General features: G+C 38.2%; 3 protein-coding genes and 2 pseudogenes across 5 annotated transcripts; 2 read left to right on the forward strand and 3 right to left on the reverse strand.

Moving 5' to 3' along the window:
- The first annotated feature begins 103 nt into the window (after window positions 1-103).
- Window positions 104-2,326, forward strand: LOC133714800 (CBL-interacting protein kinase 18-like; annotated as a pseudogene).
- Window positions 2,327-3,109: 783 nt separating this feature from the next.
- On the forward strand, window positions 3,110-5,417 carry LOC133716918 (CBL-interacting protein kinase 18-like; annotated as a pseudogene).
- LOC133714123 (phosphoglucan phosphatase LSF2, chloroplastic) lies at window positions 5,146-8,011 on the reverse strand. Its single transcript, XM_062140202.1, has 5 exons — window positions 7,602-8,011; window positions 6,633-6,838; window positions 6,348-6,518; window positions 5,907-6,118; window positions 5,146-5,437 (listed from the first exon to the last, which is right to left on the reverse strand). The coding sequence occupies exons 1-4, from the start codon at window positions 7,876-7,878 to the stop codon at window positions 5,915-5,917; spliced, it is 858 nt and encodes a 285-aa protein (XP_061996186.1). The 5' UTR covers window positions 7,879-8,011; the 3' UTR covers window positions 5,146-5,437; window positions 5,907-5,914.
- Window positions 8,012-9,036: 1,025 nt separating this feature from the next.
- LOC133714122 (adenine/guanine permease AZG1) lies at window positions 9,037-11,363 on the reverse strand. Its single transcript, XM_062140201.1, has one exon. It carries the CDS (start codon window positions 11,172-11,174, stop codon window positions 9,429-9,431), a length of 1,746 nt encoding a protein of 581 aa, XP_061996185.1. The 5' UTR covers window positions 11,175-11,363; the 3' UTR covers window positions 9,037-9,428.
- A 7,259-nt stretch (window positions 11,364-18,622) lies between these two features.
- Window positions 18,623-23,788, reverse strand: LOC133717277 (uncharacterized). 3 transcript variants are annotated; one of them, XM_062143963.1, is made up of 15 exons: window positions 23,653-23,788; window positions 23,041-23,353; window positions 22,776-22,940; window positions 22,453-22,551; window positions 22,213-22,341; window positions 21,891-21,959; window positions 21,721-21,817; window positions 21,537-21,639; window positions 20,785-20,995; window positions 20,566-20,679; window positions 19,859-19,990; window positions 19,618-19,698; window positions 19,218-19,334; window positions 18,993-19,117; window positions 18,623-18,904 (listed from the first exon to the last, which is right to left on the reverse strand). In XM_062143963.1, exons 2-15 carry the CDS (start codon window positions 23,137-23,139, stop codon window positions 18,886-18,888), a joined length of 1,560 nt encoding a protein of 519 aa, XP_061999947.1. In that variant the 5' UTR covers window positions 23,140-23,353; window positions 23,653-23,788; the 3' UTR covers window positions 18,623-18,885. The 3 variants fall into 3 exon arrangements, with proteins under 3 accessions (XP_061999947.1, XP_061999948.1, XP_061999949.1); XM_062143964.1 differs by lacking the exons at window positions 18,993-19,117; window positions 23,653-23,788 and having other exon boundaries at window positions 23,041-23,284; XM_062143965.1 differs by lacking the exons at window positions 23,041-23,353; window positions 23,653-23,788 and having other exon boundaries at window positions 22,453-22,531; window positions 22,776-22,934.
- Window positions 23,789-23,917: the final 129 nt, after the last annotated feature.

Consider the following 23,917-nt stretch of genomic DNA (forward strand, 5'->3'; position numbering starts at 1 on the left):
AATCAATAATCATCAAGGTTAGGATAATGCAACATCTGAGGTCCATGCATGATTATGATTTATAAGGCATAGAGGATCGCACGGTATTCAAGCAATGCGAAATGTGAAGAGTATATGTAGTAGAATTAAAAGATATTGGACATAAAATACTACATTTAGGAAATAGCTTCTTCCCCCTTTTCTACCTTTTCCATTGTTTATATTTGGTGTGGTGATCACCTGATGACTAAGAAATTGATGTTTTAATCTCAACCATTGAATAGAAATCCAATGGTAGGTGACCATAGGAACATCTCTGTTAATTTTTCTTTTATCTTTTAGTTTCTTTGATAAACTGTGAAATTCTGGAACTTGTTTTACATGTGCTTGAGACTTGCCATTCGATCTTTAAAGCCTTTGAAATTAGTATCGTGGAGGTTGGATCCTTGACATGAATAGACAGAAGGTTTTGCCAAGGTCTGTGTATTACTGTATTAGTATTAGTATGTGTATTAGGGGGTTCAAGATTTTTAAATTAGATTCAATTTAGATCTTGGGTAATTTCTTTCTTTTTTTTGTTTTTAGGTCTGAAGATTTTGGACATGTTTTGGAAGATTTGGTAATTTTCTAGTTTCCAGTTTCTTTTAGGTTACTTGTCTTCTAAGCCAAGTTAGTATATTTCCTACTGTTGGTTAAGATTATTTGCTCGTTATAGTAGTTACTTACCGTTTTCTGTTGGTGTCCTATTGTTCTCTATAAAAGCACTTGCTCATGCTTGTAACTTCAGTCGATCAAATTATCAATGTAGTTTAGAGAGTTTCTCTATCTTCTCCAGTGAACTCCAATTTTGCTAAACCTGTGTTCGCGTGATCTTGCTGTGTAGAAATTTCTGAAAAGGGTACCGGAAACTAGTTTTACTGCTGTCCATTAAGGTTCAAGAATGGACAAGAAGTCGAAGGTGTTGATGCAGAAGTTCAAAGTTCAGAAACTTTTAGGGCAAGGTAACTTTGCAAAGGTCTATAGCGCAACGAACCTTGAAACCAATCAGAGTGTAGCCATTAAGGTAATCAGCAAAGACATGGTTGTCAAAACTGGACTGATTGATCAGACCAAAAGAGAGATTACTGCTATGAGATTGCTTAAACACCCAAACATAGTGCAGCTATATGAAGTCATGGCCTCCAAAGCCAAGATCTACCTCATCATGGAATACGCAAAAGGTGGTGAGCTTTTTCAAAAGATAAAGAACGGAAGGCTCAAGGAGGAAGTTGCATGGAATTACTTCCAACAGCTCATCACTGCTGTTGATTTCTGCCACAAAAGAGGTGTTTACCACCGCGATTTGAAGCCCGAGAACTTGCTGCTAGATGAAAATGGAGTGTTGAAGGTATCAGATTTTGGTTTGAGTGCACTTGCTGAGTCGAAGAGGGAAGATGGTTTACTACATACAAATTGTGGCACTCCTTCTCATGTAGCTCCTGAAGTAATCCGCTGTAGAGCCTATGATGGAGCTAAAGCTGATATATGGTCTTGTGGGGTGATCTTGTTTGCACTATTGGCTGGTTATCTTCCCTTCCATGATTCAAATCTAATACATATGTATAAAAAAGTATGTGCATCAGAGTATCAATGTCCCAGGTGGTTTTCGCGTCACGTGAGAAAGCTCTTGCATGGAATCCTCAACCCTATTCCGGATCAAAGGTTTCTTGCTTCGGAGATTATGGAAAGTAGCTGGTTTCAGAAAGGGCTCAACTCCAATTCCATAACAGTAGTGGAAGAGCCAGGTTCGTTGAATGCTGATGGGGGGTGTGATGACTGTGACAGCGAGAACCAAGAGATTATTACACCCACCACTTTGACTGCTTTCGATTTCATATCTCTTGCAAGTGGACTTGATTTATCTGGCTTGATGATGCAAAAGGATTCAAAGAAAGCAGTGCACTTCACATCAGCGCAATCTGCCACATCCATCATGTCGAAGCTGAGGGAGATTACTCGGAAACTGAAGCTGAAAGTGAAGAAAGAAGGAGCATCACTGAATTGTTGGTGAAATCCATGGATGGAAGGACATTATCCATAGAAGCCGAAATTTTTGAGTTCACTCCATCCTTTCATCTAGTGGAGATGAAGAAATCTAACGGAGATACATTCGAGTTTAGGAAGATGGTAGAAGAGGATATAAGGCCGGCTCTCAAAGACGTCGTATGGGCATGGCAGGGTGAGCGCAGTAATAACAACAGCAGCATCTGCGTTTGATATATACAAAATTAACTGCATATATACATTTTTTTGTGGTGCTTGTCTTTAACTGCTTTCAAATTAGATCGACCTATTAAGTATATTAGACTGTAAAGGTGACATGATAATGTAGCTGTTCAATTACCAAGTGACCAATGCTTATGTTTGAGCAATTGAGCTTAAAATTAATACAAATTAATTTCTACATATATCGGTCTGGTATAAGTTTCCTGCATTTTCCATACAATATTTGCAAACAATGGCACTTGTATGTTTCCCATATTAAACAGGAAAGAAGAAAGCTCATGAGTCATTGAGGTGAGAGTTAAGTACTGTGACTCTAGTACTGTTTCATGAATGTTGTATCAGATTTGCAAAATACACAGCTTAAAATCTTGATTGCACATAATCTCTGTGCCATATTTATTCCCGTTATTTGGTCACATTATTCTTAATCATCATATACACATGTTCAAAGTAGGTGGGAAAAGAATGAGCATGCTGGAAAGGACTAGCTAGTGCCCCAGACACCTCTGCTTTGTGCAAGTGGTATTGGTCTTCCCAGTTGGTAAGTAGATGATTACATGTAAGAAAATAAATGCTTGTGCTCGTTTTACTAAAATTGTGGGGTAAAGATAAAAAGGAAATTACTTTGTTACAAATCTTAACCCTAGAGAAAGCCGAAATCTTACAACAGTAAAAGTGTTTCAGATTTCAGAGCAACGTACCTTCGGCAGTTATATAATAAGCCAGGTTAGCCAGCCATGCTTTGGATTGAGAAAGAGATTCAATATTAGTTGGAACTAGTTTTAGAAGGTTTTCAGGATAAGTAAGGTTTCAATTGAGCGTTCTTTAGACTTACAATGAACATCTAGTATGTTGCTCAAATAACATGGTCATTCTACAGATTTTTAGGCCATTCCGGTGATGAAACTGCTTTAGGTAGACCATTTCGCAAGTAATCTGTATCGAAATCTCTTGCCTGCAATGCATGCATTCATCAAACAAAATTTGTAACATCCAGAAAATAAAAAGTACTTTTCGAATAGTTTCCAACATCCCGAAAACTACAGTAATGACATCCAGATCTTCTAAAATTTTCTTTCCTTAATTAATTTGGTTCTACCTCAAAGGATGTATAGGATTATCACCCAACGGCAAATTCAGTTTAGGATTTTTACTTTAGAAATTAGAATTATCTTTTACAAAGTACAAAACGGGAAGGTTTAGGATAAATCCAGTGTTTCAGTATATGTTATTTCATTTTTTTTTCTTCCTACTTTCCTGTTTTGTTTAGTTTTGTTGTCTTGTAAGCCAAGTTTAGTATTCGGTTAAGATTTTGTTCGTTATAGTTACTTCCCGTTTTCTGTTATCCGTTCCTATTTGTTCTCTATAAAAGCACTTGCTCAGTCTTGTAAACAGTTTATCGAATTATCAATGTAACTAGAGATTTCTGTCTTCTCCGGTGTGCTCGAGATTACGCTGTGTTGGAAATTGCTGAAAAGGGTTGAGTAATTTCGTGCCGGAGACTAGTTTGTGGTTATTTTGTGTACTAGGGTTGAAGCTAGATCGAGTTTGAATGGAGAGGACATTCAGAAGTACGAAGTTGATAAATTTTTAGGTCAAGGAACCTTTGCAAAGGTTTATAGAGCAAGGAACCTAGAAACTAATAAGAGTGTGGCTATTAAAGTAATCGCCAGAGACAAGGTTGTAAAAGATGGATTGGTTAATCAAACCAAAAGAGAGATAACTATCATGAGAATGCTTAAACACCCAAACATAGTGCAGCTATATGATGTCATAGCCTCCAGAGACAAGATCTACCTTGTCATGGAATACGCGGAAGGCGGTGAGCTTTTTCACAAAATAGTAAAAGGAAAGCTGGAGGAGGAAGTAGCCAGGAACTACTTCCAACAGTTGATCACCACAGTTGACTTCTGCCACAGGAGAGGTGTTTACCACCACGATTTGAAGCCCGAAAACTTGCTGCTAGATGAAAATGGAGTGTTGAAGGTATCGGATTTTGGGCTAAGTGCGCTTGCTGAATCGAAGAGGGAAGATGGTTTACTACATACAAGTTGTGGCACACCTTCTTATGTAGCTCCTGAAGTGTTAGGCAGGAAAGCCTATGATGGAGCCAAAGCCGATATATGGTCTTGTGGGGTGATCTTGTTTGCACTATTGGCCGGTCATGTTCCATTTCGTGATCCAAATATTACACTCGTGTAGAAAAATTAAATGCCCGAGGTGGTTTCCAGATGAAGTGAGGAGCCTCCTGTCTGGGATCCTCAACCTTGATCCAGATAAAAGGATTCTTATTTCAGAGATGATGGAAACTTGCTGGTTTAGAAAAGGCTCCAAATCCGTTACGACCATACCAGAAGTGGAAGACCCGGGTTTGTTGGGCGCTGATGCAGGGTTTGATGATCGTGACAACAGTGAGAAACAACAGCTTGCTAGACCAACCCTCTTTGAACGCTTTTGATATCATATCTCTTTCAAGTGGATTAGATTTGTCTGGTTTGTTCAAGATATGCCTGGTTCGACTTGTCAGCGTGTGTTCTTCGAAACTCCCAGCTACACTTTCATGAAGTTTGTCTTCAAGTCAAATGTAATTGCAAACTCGTAGCTGCTATACTTTTCAACTGTCCAAATTATACCTTTATTGAGTGGTAGTCTGTAAATGGTGACATGGTAATGTAGCTGTTTACTTGGTAACCAATACTTGTATTTGAGCTCAACATCAATACAAAATTTCTGCTCGATCAGTTCTGTTGTACGTTTTCTACATTTTTTCACACAATACTCGGAAACAATGGCACTATAGTTTATATCATATAAAGTACAGTGGTTTTTTCATACCATCAAATTGTATAACTCAAACAATCTAATAGCAAGTTCTACTCGTTTGTTAAACAAGAGGAAAACTTGGAAACAGAAATTTGTAGGATCTGACATAAAATTGCACTTAATAAGTTGCATATCTATACATATTGTATCAGATTTTCTTGCACAGCTTAAATACTGTCATTGCAATTCAGTGCCACATTTATTTACTTTGTGCCACAGTATATACCTAAGCTAAATATTCCTTGAACGAAAAAGGTTGAGCATGCTGGAAAGTGGCAAGGCATGCCCCAAATACCACTGCTATGTGCCCAACACTGTTGCTCTTCCATGTTGATCAACAATGATTTGAACTTAAAAAGGACATGGAAACCTGTGAAGTGGAGAATAGTAGGTAAGCTGAAAAGCAACTTTGTTATGCTTTTGTTACTTTGTTAAGCTAGAAGTAACTGTGTTATGCTTTTAAACAAGTTAAAACATGACTTTTTACCCAGAATGTGGAAAGAAAAAGGAAACTGTTTTGTTAGGATCTAAAAGTGTACTTCAGAGCACCCTCGGGAAGTTTACAGGCAGAACAGTATTTACAAGCCAGCCATGCTTTTGAGAAAGAGTTTTCAATATCGGAACTAGTTTTAGAAGGTTCTCAGGAGTATAAGTATTTCATTTAGTTTAGTGCCAAATTGTATGTCATGCTGGCAGATCAACTACATGAATACTCGGCCAGTAAAAACATGGTTCTTAGAAATCTCAGACACAGTACCTTTGAGCACAGCCTGAGATTTCGAAATAGACTATCCTGCAATTATGGACTGAAGTTTAATGAGAGAAAAGAAATTGGTTACCTAAGTGTTCATGTTCCACGGAGAGAAATGACACGGTCTTGAATCAACTTCCTTTCCCAATCTGCCATATCCTCAAATGCATATTCAGGAAGATTCTCAAAGGGCTCCTTCCATGGATCATTTTTGGCCAGATCATAAGTGGCTCCTTGTATTGCTCTCTTATTGGGTCCACAGGGTCTCTTGGATGTCAGTGCATCATATGCTGCATTCAGCTGCACATATCCACAATTCAATAGTTGTCATGAATCTAAACAGAGATGAACACCCGAGTTTCTCAAATATATGGTCATGCTTAATTCGGATTTCATAGTACTTTAGACTTCACCAAGGCCTCATTACTACATTGTTGGAATGCTGAAAAGTTCAACAAAAGGATTTTGGCACCATGCATTTTCTTGATGGAACCAAATCGAACCTAGATAAACAAGGACTCACACTCACATTCATTCTGAGGAACCAGTACATGTAAGCTATTGCCACAGCAGGGGCCCTTCCCAATCCAGCAGTGCAATGCACGTACACTTTTCCTTTTCCCTCATATATGGCCCATTCCAGTGATGAAACTGCTTTCGGTAGACCATTTCGCAAGGAATCTGGATCAAAATCTTTTGCCTGATACATAAACAAAGGCAAATGCGCTAAAGTTGTAACATCCAGAAAACATTTACTAGTCATCGAATGGTTTCCAAAACCGTCAAAAAAATAGTGCAATGGATATTTGCTTACAGGCCTCCTCATATGACGGATTCCGACTTCTTTACATCTTTTTATTATCGACTGCAAGTCAATTCCCCAATATTCAACATCATTGTCCTGCTGCAAGTTTAGAATGTATGCCACATTCTCTACTTCTCTCAGGTGATCTATATCTTCTGGTTTCTGAGGTTGGGAGCCCACGATCAAGTTATCCGTTATCAGTGTGTAGTTCATGCCTGAACATTGGACAGTAGCAATCACATTAGCTGAAGAACCAGAATCAATTCCATTGTATCATTCTTCCTACTATCAAAATAACATTGGCAATTGCTTTTTTTTTCTCTTATCATTTATTCCGAATGCAAAACCCAAGCTCTCTTAACTCAAACTTCACCTATTACAATGCCTAGTTATTCTGAATTTGAAGAGAAGATAATGCAACATAAGGTTCTTATTCATTAATGATTGATTGAAAAACTATTTAGGATAACAATTTGACCAAAATGACAATGCTTGCTGCTCAAGTAGTTCAAATAATCAAAAGGCATTTCAGACAAATTAACTAATTTTTCCGACTGTTAAAGAAGAACAGCCTTCTGGGCAAAAAGGAGAAAAGAGAACAAGAAAAACATTTTTAACAGTGAAATGTAATACTGTTTCTGTGGCACCCACTTCCCAAAGTATTAAACTTTAACAACCTCTGAATCTGCTGCAAAGTTTCTTTAAAAAGTGGCCCATTTTCTGGAGAGAGTTGCAATGAAAAGTCAATTAGTCTACCACATTCTAGTAAAAAATCACAACAAAAAAGCTACCCACTGACTAAAAAATCCAAACTTTTTCAATTCATGGGACAAATCTCAAATCCACCACAAGAAAATCCACAAGAAAATGATGATAATTTCAAACAACCTAAGGCATTGGTGGGTTTGGTTTCAATTCCCAACTGTGAATGCGGCAGAAGACAAATAAAATAATATAATGATGGAAAAGAGAACTGACCCAGATCATGATGATATTCATATGGGTTCCTCATCATCCTTTTCATAGCTGTGTTGTAATCCTCAACCACTTTCTTTGAATTTGAGGCTGTGCTGCTTGTGGGTTTCTTTTCAATTCCACTCTCCGGCAATCCACAATAGACTTTGTTCAATTTCAAGGAGTTGTTGGAACCCATTAAACAACTGCATGAACATTTCTTCATCTTCTTCAAGAACACATCTTTTTCAAGAGGAGCTGTGAACACTGAGCTAAAACAACTGTTCCCAACACCGGCCATTTTTCTCCACCTACAAGTGCTCTCTCAGATATCTACCATGATTTGGGAACCAGAAATTATATGTACCACACGACTGGTTTGTCCAAATTGCCCTTGTCCTTCATTCAAAATACCTATTGTGAGAGCCCTCCAGCTCCAAGTTCCAAGATGATATTTTTAGGATCTTTCAATCAGGTTTTCCATGTACCCTATTGATTGTTCAATAAAAAATAAAACTTCCTCTTATTTGGGTAACAGTGTTCTCAATCTAATACACAACTTGTAATTATATTATATATTAAACTTTGGAAAATGGAGACCATCAACTTGGTCACTAGCTCAACAGCATAATCTAAATTTGGTGTCAATTCACATGAGAACCTGCATAGGTGTCCCTAATCCAATGCTTATTTGTCTCCTGGGTCAATGCCTTGAAGTGTTTAAAACAAATCCAAATTGGGGGACACATGCACCACCACCATGTTTGATGTTTCATGTCAGATCAACACAGGCAAGACCGCAAGAATATGTTCTCAACTCAGCTTTGCCCCTTCTCATTTTACCTTTCTTTAATCCCACTGCAGAATTATGGTTATGATCGATAGCAAAAAGAATATTGATCATCTGTCAATTAGACCAGCTTAACCAGCCAATCATGTTCACCAAGTTCTGACTATGTCTATTATTATGTACAAAGAAAAAACCAGAAGAGAGTTCTGGTGCTTTTGGTGCAATCAGTTAAATCCCCACTAGAACAACACAAATGGACAGGTCAGAATTCCCCCACTAAATCCTGCCTCGAAGAACCTTGTGAGTTGTGGTCTTCATATGGGCCAATTCAAAGCCAGAAGTATATGTATGCAACTTTTTCCAGATCTTGACATGAGAATCAGTTGTTATTCTGAATCTGAAGTTTGATTCTACTTCATGTCCTGGTTGTCCTTATGGACTGGATACTGGCCAATACCAATGTACCTTTATTTGCTTCGTTTACTATACTTTATGTCATTGATCTTATCTTGGCAATAAAAATGTATACTTTATGCTTTTCTTGTTTTCCATTGTTTAGTCTTAGTTAGTACCATAACCAATTACAAAGAAGAAGAAAATGACATCTGGGTCAGATAATAAGGTCTTGAGACTTGAGGATAAAAAACTTCAATGGGCCACAAACAAAAAGATAAGAATGAAAAAGATATAGAGAGCTTCTTCTTTCACATTGTCCGGTCTATCTTAACCAATACAGGAACCCATCAAAAGAAACAAAGCGAAAAAACTGTACAAGTCTAAAACTCTAAAGCATGAAATATGTCATATGTAGATCTTGGATAAACAAAGTTCAGCGACCGTAAAGCATGAAAGGTGTTATAAACTGAACTGAATTCTAAAGTATGTCATGTACCGATTCATAATAAAAACGACCCTCCAGATTCAGACAATACATGCATCCGGGTCACAAAAGCAAAAAAAAAAATGAAAACAGAGTTAAACAATATGTAAGTATTTACGTTTATGAATCGAAAATTAATCACTTACCAAAGTAAAAAATAAAAATAAAAAAATGGAAAAAGCTAAACTTCAAGCTCAAGTACTTTTGAAGTTTGGTCTTGTTTGGAATGATCATGCACCACCCCGTTGGACCCAACAGCTTCTTCTTCCTCTTCTTCACCTTTCAAAACTCCCAGCTTGACCAAAAGTTCTCTGCTCCAATCCCACAGGTGCAGAACAATAAAGGTCCCAATGCCACCAATCAAACCATAGGCTATTGAGTAAGTCAACGGCATCAGTATCAAAGTCACAAACGCCGGTATCGCCTGCCTCATATCATCCCACTCTATCTCCACCACCGACTTCATCATCAGCACGCCTACCAATATCAGCGGCGGGCCCACCGCCCAAGCCGGAATGGAAGCCAATAACGGCGTGAAGAATAACGCAAAGAAAAAGTACCCCGCCGCCGTCAGCGCCGTCAGTCCAGTCCGCCCGCCTTCTCTTATCCCAGTCGACGACTCGATAAACGTCGTCACCGGTGACGTGCCGAGCAAGGACCCCACCACGATCGACGTGGCGTCGGACATGAAGGCGAAGTATTGACCTTCGAAATTACCGTCCTGGTCCATGAACCCTGCGAAACGGGCCATGGAGTAGAGGGTACCCGTCGTGTCCAGTATGTCTACGTACAGGAACGTAATTAGGGCTTCCCAGAAATACCCTTTGCCGAAGCTCTTGAAGCTGAGGGCCCCCGCCGTGGTTTGGATCGTATGTACGTCGAAGACTTTTTTGAAATACTCGTAGGCGGTGTCGCCGGCGGCGGTGTTGGGGAACGCCGTTACTTCTGTGTTACGGAACCACGAGACGGCCGTGACGAAGACGATGCCGTAGATCATCGCGCCCTTGATGTTTTTGACGAGGCAGTAGGCGATGATGACGAAGCCGACAATCCCTAGCCAGAATGTGGGGCTCTCCATGCGGCCTTGGGTGCAGAATATGTCACCCGAGACGGTGCCGCCAGCCAGCAGGCTGACGGTGCCGTTCGCGGCCGTTACTACTGGCGCGAGCGACACGCGCTTGGAGGCTGGGCAGGCTCCGAGCGTGACGAGAGTAGAGGAGCTGTAGCCGACGAGTCCGATTCCCTGGTTGGACTGCAGGCCGATGAAGGCGAGGAAGAGGCCGATGCCTGCGGAGGAGCTGATCCGGACGGGTTTGGGGATCAATTTGGCGAGTTGAGCGCGGAGTCCAATTGCGGAAATTAAGAGGAAAATAAGGCCTTCCATGAAAACGGCTGCCAAGGCGCTCTGGTATGAGACGTTGCCTGATCCGTGAAACCCGACGACGGTGTAGGCGAAGTAGGCGTTGGTGCCCATTCCGGGGGCCAAGGCGAGAGGCAGGTTGGCGAATGCGCCCATGATTAGGCAACCGACGAGGGAGGAGGCCACGGTGGCAACGATGAGGTCTTTCCGGACGCGGTCAAGGCAGGCGGTGTAGCCGGGGTTGACCGGATCGAATTTGCATGACTCATCGGGTTGGATGACTGTTCCAGTGCAGTTGTTGACGGAGGATAGGGAGGAGTCGGAGCAGAGGGGGATGCAGTCGGAGACGGAGCAGGTGCCGCCGGAGTCGGTGAGGATGGAGGCGTTGACGGCCAGGATGTATGCCATGGTGAGAAACGTGGCGGTACCGGCGCGGAGCTCGGTGGTGAAGGTTGAGTTGCGCTCGGTGAGTTTGAAGCGCTTGCCGACGCGGCTCTTGGCGACGTAGGTGTTGAGCCGAGTTAAGTGACTGGGCTTCGCAGCCGGCGGAGGAGCCTCCATGACCATTGGTACGTGGAGGTCTCTTGAGGGTTGTGATATATGATGATGACCGTGTGTGACAGTGGTGGGTTTCTGTATATATATATAGTAATTGGGGATGTAGATGGAGATGGGGTAGGGGGAAGAAGATGGAGGATTAGTGACTTACTTGCGTATAAAGGGAGAGATTCCAAGAGGAGAGGGATCTTCTTTTTTAATGTGGAAAAAAGTATCTGGGAAAACCTTACTAGGCTATGATTCTCATTTTGACTCTCTTTGTAAATAGTTTCTCTAAATTGATTTGTAGCAAAACTTGATCCATGAATTTGTAAATTTTTTAAATGATAGAATCAAAATCCAATGAGTATAAATTAGGGTCTTTCTTTTTATAGAATTTTTATAGTATTACATAAATATTAATATTTCGCTTCCATACGATTTTCATATTATATGGAATAAAATATGACAAAGTGTAACATCACTAAAACTTTTGATGACGCTCAATATACACTCGTAGCCAAGGTGAACCGTACCAATGCCACACCAAGCATCAAAACCCCACGAATGCATAGTGAGCAAGGAGATCAGTCACTTTACACTTTCAAGGTTTGTAAGAAATGTGACAAACGCCAGCATGTTTAAACAGCTTGCTATTCCATAAGCAACATTGTTACCATTTCTATTATTGTAACACCCACCTCATTTGTTAAAGTTTTCTGTTTTCTTAATTAGGGACGTTAACAGAGATGCACCTTTTAAGAATAGGCATATGCAACCACGTGGTGTGGTGTGTTGGTCGAATGGCCTAGTCTGGAACCCCCAGGTCTAGCGTTTGAATCCCAGCTCCATCCCGTGGCCAACAGATTTGAGGGACCCTTTGGGTTCGTGCGTCTGCGGTGCAGTGGATTAGTCTAGCTTTGCCAGGCTTTCGCCGCAATGTCGGTGCAGGTGTCCTGACGCTGAAATACCACTGCATAGGTGTGTGAGTTACTAACAACTAACCCGATCAAAAAAAAAAGAAAAAAAAAAGAATAGGCATATGCCATTTAAAGTACTGCAAACACAGTATTATTTAATAAAAGGCGAATCAATATTTCACTTTGTGCTCAATTGTTAAAATGCATTCAATGCAAAACTCGATATCTTGTTATTTGCAAACATTTCGAGAAAGAACGTATCAATATATAAGTTAAGTATTGAATCGGTACTGTATAATACTGTTCTACTTTATTTCAAAAAAATAAATACTGTTCTACTTAATTACATGACGCTTGTTGGAGGAACATGCATGCATGTTTTTTCTTTGGTACAGATGAGGGCCAAATGCACCAACCAGAAGCAACAAACATGAACAAAACATTAGCATGTGCTTCTTCGACCCAAAAAAAAAAAAAAAAAAAAGAAGAAAAGATTTACAATGTATTGATATAGTAGGAAATTATCATCTGGCCAACATTTCCATTAATTCTTATTTACCAGATATATAGCAAAGAAAATAAAAGGAATATTATCTTGGTCAAATTAGGAGGATCATATATTTCTCCAAATATGAAATAAAATTGCGACATATTTGTCAATTGAGAAAGAAAAATTGGTAGAAGCCAGAAATATATATGCATGACGAACTTTTTGGTAATGCAAATGTCATTTCTAGGGTTTTGTGTGTGCGTGTGAAACTGTGAACTGTGGTGTCAAGTGTGAACAATGGATAAGCAGTTTTGTTCTTTCAAAAACTTTGAAATTCAACTATGAATTAAAATAGAGACCAAAATCCACTTAGACCCGTACGCAATTGGTACTCCTAGAGCGTCGGAGTTGAATTAAATTTGCAGAACTAGGTCATTCATCCAAGCAAAATTGATAAAGATCGTGGGTGACTTTCTATAGCTTGAGGCTATTTTCCAGGGCATAGATAGCAACTATTCTATTGTTTCATAGACTTGATTAAAATGTGTGGAGAAAATTGTTTCGTGAATTTTAAACTAATTCCTGATAGAGACAAATTTCTACATGGTGAGGTCGAATCCGAAGTTGACTTGTTCTTCGGAAAATTGTTGTCTGAAATGAATACAAAACTTGTCCTCAGTTATTTTTCTTAGCAAGTAGCCTACTTCGATACCACTCTCTCCCATACGACTTTGACAAATATAAAAACATGCTTGGGAATTGGGGATATTATAACTCATACGTAGCTAGGGTTTATATTCAACTACAACCATAGACTAATTAAGTAATTTAGACCAAATTACCCTAAGAATCTACCTCAATTATACTACATACATAAGAATCTTCTCATCTGCATGCTTAATAATGCACATTGGTGCCTTGTGTCAACAGTGTGCAGCTGGAGCCATGTAATCACAAGCTGTTAAATTGTTAATAAACAAAACCATCTAACCGGCCAAAAGTTTGCATCATGATACTTCATGCAAACTAAGATTAGTTTGTGTGTTTCTACACACACCTACTCACTCGATCTCTGAAAAGGTTTCAGATAAATTTTCAAACTTAACCATTTCCAGTCTACGTACATATATTATATTTGATACAGTTATCAAGATCGCTGATCCTTTTAGGTTATCTTATGAAGGAAAAAAATTACAATATATAGAGATGATGAAAAATCAAACAACTAAACTCTAATCCCTACACGTAATGAGTAGTACCGAAATAGAGTATATTCTGATTAATAAGTTCTCGATCATGCGTTTACTAATATACAGGCCTCATCACTAAATTTTCCCTTTCATTCAACAAGTAGATGTAATTGGAGTAGGTAATTTATTCCAACATTCATACAACTTGTTCTTAGTTCATCACTTCTCTATTTCAGTAAGCATTCTCTAATTCGACTAAATTTCCTCATAAATAGCCCTTGCAAACAGAGGGAGAATACAAACGGTACATCAATCATCAAATAACATACTAAACAAGTACACATTCTCTCGTCCCTTGGTCTCTTCGAGTTCGTTGGTTGAATTGCTTATACAAAATCTCTCAGATGAACTTTCGAGCTTCTCATATTTTTCGGGAAGGAAATAAGATAGCTGATGCGTTGGCAAATCATGGTATGTCTTGTTCTAATTTGGTGTGGTGGGATGATCCTCCACCTTTTATCGTGTCGTATTGTAATAGTGACATTAGAGGTCTGCCTCAATTTCGTTTTAGTTAGTCTGTTGTTTGTTTTTGTTAGGAGGTTTTAGTTTTGGTCCCCCTCCTTCGCTCTTCTTCTTTGATTAATAAAATGGTGTGATAGGGAGACTTTTTCCTCTCCTATCCACGATCTTTTAGCCAAAAAAAAAAAACCTTTTTTTTAGAAAGGGATACCCTTTTTTTTATTTATAATTATATAAAAAACCCTTTTTTTATTATAATTATTTTTAGAAAGGGATACCCTTCTTTCTTCACCTAGCTCATTAGTCATTAATCATATATAGTTGAATATTCAAGTCCATAGCGTGTAAGCGAAAAACCACTCTTCAATTATTGGTGGTGACAACTTCACGAGAGGAGTGTCCTTCTTGGTCAGGGCATAGTGGTTTTCAGAATTGAATGCTCCATCTACTCACCTCCATGGACTGGAACACTATGTGGCCAAATTACTAGTTATATCGATCTCTCTGATACTTGCATATGGCTACGTACTGTTATATTAAATATGGCAACATGCCCCAAACAGATCGAGTCGTAAATGAACTGGCCTCGAGTTGGTGTCTTCTTTTCTGTATAATAATTTCTATATCTTCAGCAAGATCATTTTCTTCCTTCTGCACTATAATTTTGATGTTGAAAACACAGCATGACTTTTGCATGCAATAGTCACCTAAAATGTTTTATCCGTGATGAACTTTTCATGAGGAATTGATATATACCTAATTCCATTTGTAAAAAGATTATAACAATTGATTAACAAATTAAGATGGATAGTTTAGCTGGATACCATTATACTTAGCTGCTTTCTGTTGGTATTATATATGTGAATGGTAATGTAAAAATTTTCCTTTACATGATTATGACAACCACGAAGGAATAAATCCAGAGGGATTCGAAATATCCAGTCATTTCTAATTTTTTTATGTTGAATTGTTGAAATAGGTCGGCCACCACTGCCCTACTATGTGATAATAAAAACGCTAATTAAGACAAAGTTGACTGCTAAATTCTTCTAATTGTATGTTAATTTAAGGGAAAATGATGGCACACACTTGAATAATGCAGGTTAGCCATGTCTTTAATTTCAGATAGAATTGATGGTATATCAGTTATCATTAGCTAGGCTGATCCTGCTTGGACGTAGGTTTGTTTGTCCACTTGTATAATGCATCATGCCATATCTACTAGCACGCGCGTTTGGAGAGATTCACATTTGTGTTCTGATCGATTTGGTATATATAATTATTTGGAAGTGTTTTATAGTTAATTAGTTCTTTCATGCGATTGCATAAGTCTAATTTACTAATTTTGAAGTCCTTTAATTGAAGGTCATGACCGGAAAAAGATCAAATAAATATGAATATGTAGTACATTTAATTATGTGTTTGTGTTCAAGCTCGCAAAACTAAAACAAATAAATGGATATCCTATTTTGATCTATAATTGTTAAATGATTAAATAATTTCTTTTTGCTTCGGTTTTATAATTTATGATGTTCATTACAAATTTATCAATTGCTTTAATCGTGTGAATAATGGATGACAATCGTGGTTGTAGGTGGATCATGTATATATATTGATCAGCACTCGACAATGTTCGTGCATCTCAATTAGTCAGATGATCGAGTATTGAAGCCTCCCAAGCAATGTTGAGACAAGATTAAGTGGGATATTGCTTAATCTAAAGAAACACCTTAATTTCTTGGTCCTTAATGATACCATTAGTCTCACTGAAATCCCAACAGACTTTAGACAAAAAGAAAAAGAATGCACTTCAAATGATGAGACAATAAGAGAAATCAAATCTTGGTATTATTTTTTGGGGGCCCACATTTTAATTTTTCCCATGGTTATAATGTGGCACTTTTCATCTGATTCATTCATTCATTCATTCATTCATCCATGGATGTGGGACTTTCAACTTTGAATGGCCAGGAAGAACTAGGAGGTCAGGTCTTGTTTTGTGACTCCACTCCACTCCACAGTTCTGCATACATAATTCTATAAACAAACATATATTTGGGTGTTTTGAAAGCAAGCAGTGCAGGACAAAGCCTCTTTCGGCTTTCCTTTTGGCTTTGGTTAGTGAAAGCTGATTTGATGTGCAAGTACAAGTTGGTTAAAATATCCCAAACCTCTGTCAATCGATCCCCCCAGCTGTTGCTTCCAGTTGATACATATAAAACCAACCAAAAGATCCATACATTTCTCATTCTCTGTTAAATATATAGTAGTTATTTAGATGAGTATAAAGATAAACGAGCATATATATATATATATATATATATATATATGAATTAGTAACATTTTTTGAATATAAACGGGTGAAATAAAATCTCGAACAGTATTTGTACAAATCAGAGTTCGTCAAAGAATATAGAAGTAACCCGCATTAAACTTGAGCATATGATCTATTTAACAACCAGAGGTGAGAGTAAGGAATTAGCAATGAAAGTGGTTATGTGTGATTGCAAGAGACTAGGAATAGAGAGACGCATGGGCGGATCCAGCCATGTTTTGAGTGGGTTTAAGCGTATCCAAGATTTTTGAGATATTCACATATATATAGACCGTAAGACTGATAACTTGAACACAAGTGAGACAAATTAGACAACCCAAGTTCCCTCCGACCAAGAAGACCAAGCATAAACTGTCAATAGCATAACATTTCTTTCATATATTGGATTATTATGATCGACTTTTGTATTTCATATGTAACATAAGGCTAGAGTGCTAGACTGATGCCAAAATTCCCTTGTACCGTTAAGGTTTACCAAAAAAAAAAAAAAAATTAAATTAAAGCCCACCTAGATTTTAATTCCTGAATCTATTACTGGTGAGACGTATATCTTTTCCTTCAATGTGTGAAGGCATGAGTTTGCTTGGCAATGACGCTTTGTCGTGGTTTAGGGATAAGAATAGTAGTTAAAACTTAACAATAGAATGAGGGCTACACGACTGACATGACAATCAAGAGAATGCGCATCATGGAACTCATTTGATTTTTTTCTTTAGTTGGAAAGGAAAGGATAAACCCTACAAAATAAATTAACACTATCTTTCCCCCCATCTCTTTGAAGCTAATGAAGTTAGGCCACTAATTGAATCATGCACTCAAAAATATCCCAATAAAGTGGTAGACCCCCAATACTACTAAAGCATGTCACATTAGGCAGGTGAACTTTCATGGCCTTTTTTTCTTTCTAAATTTTAATTCCAAGAACAAAAAAAACAAAGAGGATGCTTCTTAGCATCTCATCCGATATTATATAGGATCTGATATCAGATGTTGGGGTTAGAAGGAGGAGAAGAGAATGATATCTTGGATAGGGCGGCCTTGTCAAGTAACAAATCAAAAGCCTCTATTCCAAAATCTCAAACTCATATTGCCTCTATTTTTAGTCTGTAATACTAAAATAAGCCTAATACTAAGAGACCTGCACATATGACTAGTTATAATTTGGTGGTTAGAAAAACTCAATAATCTGACCGTCATACTGAATATCTTATCAGAGAATAGATAGAAGAGACTCAAATCAATTATAGATGCTTTATCAACATAATAATAGTACTATATATACCAATATTATCATCTCTTTTTTTCTGTCTTCTTTGTCCATCTTCAATGGGACAGTGGAGAACCCATTTTTGTTTTTTATTCTTTGAGCTCTTTCTAATTAAGCATTTTCTCTATGAGGAAAATACATGTTGTCTCAATCATTGCTTTTCCTCCTTAATTCTCATATAATCCTTCTTCCTTTGTTTCTAATTTGGTTAAACAATCGCAAATGGGAATTGAATTTTGAGTCAAATCCCTAGTGGGTTGGCAAAGCCAGCAGAATACCAGCAGAAATAAAAGGGCCATGTCATGTGGCCTAGCATGTGATGACCAATCTATCTATCTAATCCAAGTTCAAGTTGAGATTCTTGTAGTTTAGATTCTGATATTTAAAATATGGAGGACAAGTGAGTGGTCAAGCCGTTAAGGTCTGGGAAGTGGAAACTAGAGGTCTCAAAACAAAAATATATGCTTGAGCTTGACAGTGATCAAGTATTTAAAGAAAAATGCATCTTCTTCCCCTCCATCTCTGGTGCCACTAAACAATCAACGGAATATGCTAAACATGTCATGCTAGCTGTTCCAAATGATGATAATGATAAAAGGCTGCCTTTATTATGAAAACTGCAAGTGATGAAGTTGGCAACTAGCAACGGTAAATAGCAAGCTAAACATGTTATGCGATTCCGCTAGCACTTTCTTGTTGCTGATTTACTCATGCAATTGGGTTATGAATATAAACAACAGTGTACATTGTAGGCATCTCAGGTGTAACATTCTCTGTTATTTGAATATTGACTATATACTAGTATGCATCCCACGGGGCCGGCAACAACAGCATGGCGTGCTGCCCATTCTGTCACATCTACAAGAGCTAACAAAACTGCTTGTAAATCCCTAAAAGCTCGTAAATAAGTTTCTTTACAAGTAAAAACGGACAAAAGAACACTAAGGAACCATTAAGAAGTGGAGTGTGTCCGGAGCCTTGCAAGTTCTGCTTGACGGCGCCCTAAATGAAATGCAATCACTATCCACAGCAAACAGACCTGGAGAAGACCAAAACGAAATAGGATACACTCATTATTCTTTATTGGAGAGAAATAATCACGAGAATAATACGAATGCTCTGCATACTCGAAGAGCCAGATACAAGTCGGGAATCCAATTTGTACATCCCAAACCAGAGTTACAGGTTTTGGCACTCGGAATATACTCAAACCCACCGGGTATTGATCCCAGGATTCACCTATCCCATCGTACTTGGAGGGGCAGGAGTTAAAATAAGCTCAAAGGGTCATAATTTATAAACCAACTGAAAAAGGAAAGATATTAATGAAGACAAAGAAAATTGACACATACAGGCAGGCCGTAGAGAGACACAGTTGATGCTCTCCCATTAAGAGTGCTGAAAAGTAGCTTGTACATTCCTGCTGCTGTAGCATCTCCCAGTCTTTGAACAAACACATCAATGCAAACCTGCAGTAGCATGTAATCTGTGAAATCATGGTTCAAACTAGCTCAAAACTGCGTGTGGCACGATTGATGCAATAGAAGACTGATAAAGAGGCAATATACATAGTGGCTGGAATGGCTAAAGCAAAGCCTCTTGTTTGGGGCTTCAATTTTATTTTATATAGCAAAGCACCCAGGGACTCATGCATGCAATGGAGATTAGAGCCTTTACTAGGAAAGTAAGAAACCAATGGCAAGCACCAAGTTGGAAAAGATTTTCTGCAGAAAAGAACTTAGAATGTCATACCTTTGCTTTGTACTTTTCATCCTGTGAGACAACAGTAAATAGGAGTTCTCTGCCAGGCCTGGCTACAACATATGTAACAAACTGCACAATACAGAAAACAAAAAAGTGTGAGATTAAACTTCAAATTTTCTCATATTGATTGGCCATCTAACAAATCAAATGCAAACACCTTGGACCAATTAGGTTTTAAGATATAATGTAAAAGGGCAAAGATGGGACCTGGAAGTTTGAGAATACAAACCTTCCGCAGGGTCTCAGAAATAGCAATGGCTACCCAAGTTGGCCAAATAGCAGTTGCAACCAAATTCGAGAAGGCAACAACTGGAGCAGAACAAATAGCTGTAGTAACTCCCACAACAGTGAGAAAATGCCCCTGTGAAAGTAACACAAGAACACAAGAAAGTGAATATACATATATACCAATACATGATGTCAAATAGATGCATCATAAACATTTACTGGCATTGCATGAAAGTAAATGCACATTTCAACCATATATTAGATCACTCACAATGCACTTTCAGAGCAACATACAATAACTGCATGGATTTACTACCAAAATTCAAGAATTGAGGATTCTAAAAGCCCTTAATTGTTTCAAGGATCTTTAATTTTTAGGACTCCTAGAAACAGAACCACTTAATCACAGTCTGGGCATATTTAGAAACAGAACCATGTATTGGGTTTGACAGACGTAAGTCCTTCAGGCCTGATACTAGCTTTCTTTGTTTAATTTAGTGACATCAGAAATCTACAAAAATAGGATACTCATACTCAATTCTGAGGGCTGAAAAGTGACAATTTCAAAAGCAGCTGCAAACAAGAACTAGCTAAGTGACGTGTGTGCTTTCAGGAAGCAAAACACTATGCATAGCATACGAATGATTACAACAATAAAAACAAGGCAAACACCAATTATTGTAAAAGCTCATCCAAAGAATATCATACCGTTATGGTAAGTTGTCCGGCGAGGATAAAAATAGCAATAAAGCTGTTTATCTGGGCAAGCAATTTTCTTCTTCCAAGAGAACTAGTAACAGTCATGGCAATGACACTTACTTTCTGCAGTTACAGAAAAACAGATAAAGTCAGGAGAGACAGACAGACAGACAAAGAGGTGCTGATTAGATTTAAGTTCGATCCCTGTGATAATAGAGTGACTCCTACCTGAAAATAAAAGAATGAAGAGACAACCGCACTCAGCCACAGGAACAAAGACACATACAATAAGTAAGATGATGACAATATAAGCCGAAATCCATCTAAGATGGCCCAAAGCTGAGGCTTCATCACCGGAGTAGAAGACTTGGGAGAAACTCCTTTGATATTTTGAACGGTTTGCCCATCAGGCTCGTTCTGCTGATCAGGCTCAGCTTTTCTAACACCAAAAAGAAACACAATACATAAAAAAAAAAAAAAGAAGAAGAAAGCTTATAAGAAAACCAACCACTTGGAGTGGCAATGATTTGAAGGAAAAACTAAAAGAATCTTAAAAGAAAACCAACTACCAATCAACAAAGAAATTCCTATTAAGCCAACTTCAATTGTTTATAAAGGTTCAAGCATACATCTAACACTACTGATACAAGTATTATCATGCCAATAAATCTCCTTTATTAGCTAATTTTCATACCTAAATTGCAACCTGTGAAATAACATTTCAAGACAAGAGCATGTATGGATTCTCATTGTCATAGCTCATAAAGCACTTAATATGGAAAAAATGGAAACATTACAAAATTGTAGCAGAGAGAATTCTTGGTCTTGTATGCTTAGTTTTAGCATGAAACAAGGTTCCAGAACCCAGTTTACACGTCCTAGAAAGACAAAAATAGATCCAAATTCACACCCAGCATACTAAATCTTGATTGAATGTCATGCTAAACAATTGAAAAGGAAATTTTGATAATGTAGCTAACCTGATGGGTGTTAGTTCCTCATGGAGATGGGGCACATCCTGGGTTATCCCTTTTGATGACTGTGCTGCAAACTCCATCAGCAAAGCAGAAAACAGTAGTAAAACTGCAAAACACCAATTCATGGTTTAAAATCCATCACAGAGAGAGGGTAAGAAATTCATAAAGATTGAATAAACAAACATACATGGCCCCAAGAAAGCCATTCCGGTGGCAAACAATGACCCACAAAGCTGTCCAAGTGTGGCTCCAGCACCAATAAAACCAAATAATCTGGAACCTGACTGAATATGGAACAGTTAAACGCGTTCCAAAAAAATTATATTTGTCATCAAATTCTTGTGGCAGGATACATACCTCACTGTCCATAACATCGATTACTCTAGCCCAAGTTGAAGAAATTGTAATTAGATTAAGTAGAGAAATCTTCAAAAAGAAACAAAGTTTCATCACTATATAAATTTTTGATACTATTTTTGGGAAGTGAAATTGGCGTCACCCCCTCTTCCATTTTTCATGTGTTTTTCAATGAACATGTGCATGAGAATAGGAAGAAGAGGGTGTGGTGTGCAAAAAAGGGGGTGCCAATTTCACCCTCTTTTTCTTCAATATTCAAAATTTCAAATCAAGCTTCAATAGACTTTGAAAAGAGAAAAAGAATATTCAAATATATCCATACCCAAAGAAACAATCCAATTCGAACAGAAACATAGAACCAATCAAGGTGCTCCCAACCTATGGGATATGCAGTACTAGCTTGATTAACATCACCCTTCCGTTCATTTACTGACGTGGATGTGGCAGTACCCTAGATACAGACAATGGAGCCATTCAGTACAAAATAATCTCCAGAATCATATCTCTGAAGTGCAAAAGCACTAAAATCCTAAAAATATACATATGTATCATTTCACTTCACCTTCAACTGTGACTGCGGATATCCAGCCGATGAAGTATGCCAGAGAATAAAGAACACAACAAGTGACACACTAAAAAACCTGTGCATTAAAACCAAAGCCTGGAATTTCAAGAAGCAAGTATTACAGGGCGATACGTAATCAAACATAAATAACATCTACTCAAAATTCACCTTCTAATACAAAGAATCAAGCTTTACCACAAAAATTAAATCTAAAAATTTCAAATTGCATAGTTAAAATTCAATGTGCTTAGTTCAAAATTCAATCCAAAATCATCTCTGAAATTCGAAATGCCAGTACATTCTGACAGGTCCATACACACCTTTCCTTTCGGAACATTCGGCAAAGAGAAAAAGAGAGTTGCGAGTGGTGCAGCAATGGAAGTCAGAAGCAGAGAACCTATAAATAGGCTCGGAAGGTTCGATAGGCCTAAAGAGATTGCACCTTCATCTCGAAGCGGAAGCACCACGAAGTAAGCGCACAAAATCTGCGTTAAAGAATCAAAATTTTGAGCTCAAATCACCAAAAAAATACACAGAGAATTGGAATGAGTGGAATTAAGCTGGAAATGGAACGGTGGAGCTTACGAAGAAGAAGGAAGCCGAGGAGTGGAGCAGAGCTGAGGTCTCGTGAGGGTGCACCGTAACGAACATGGACAGAATCGCATCCACGCGAGACCTGCTCATCTCTCTCTCTCTCTCTCTCTCTCTCTGTGTAAATATGCAGGATTTGATTTCGGTTTTGATTATATGATCCGGGAAGAAGAAGAAGAAGAAGAAAGAGCGTAACGGGTTTTATGGGCCTGGGCCCGGACTTGAGGCCAATATAATATTTAGCGTTGATACCGAGTGACATTCCGAAGGAGGTCCTGCAGCGCTTCGACTTCCTCCAGCGCTTCGACTTTGAGCCAACAAGAAACCGACATGTCACAGAGAACATCTCGATAACTCATATCGAAATCGTAATGTGTTTTGGATTGAAATTGTTGATTTGTAAATTATTTACTGAAACAAATCTACAATCCAAACATGTGATTTCACAAACGAAAGTAAAGATTGCCGATAAACCTTAATCAGATCCCAACTTGATTTAGTGAACACTAAGTAACTAAAAATATATGAGGCGCTCAAAAGTATGGAACTCTCGAGTTAAATAAATAAAGAAGTAGAAAATAAATAAATTTCACACTGAAAATATACCAACGTGCATTGGTTCAGTTGGGATCGGCGTGCTAGTAGTTGAGCCCCATTTCAAGTTTGATTCCCGCTGCTAAAAGTCTTGCTTTGGGTCGCGCAATCTATAAATCTCTTAGGAAAATCCATATCTGGGGGCTGCGGTGATAGACTGACAATATGTATCGCACATAAGTCCTTCAGAGTTGAAGTTGTAGGTCTATTCTATCCAGACGCGGAGGTAGAGGATAGCCTTTTCGTAAAAAAAAAAAAATGACTGAAAATATTAAGA

The sequence above is a fragment of the Rosa rugosa genome, chromosome 6 (genome assembly GCF_958449725.1).
Source record: "Rosa rugosa chromosome 6, drRosRugo1.1, whole genome shotgun sequence".
Lineage (NCBI taxonomy): Eukaryota > Viridiplantae > Streptophyta > Magnoliopsida > Rosales > Rosaceae > Rosa > Rosa rugosa.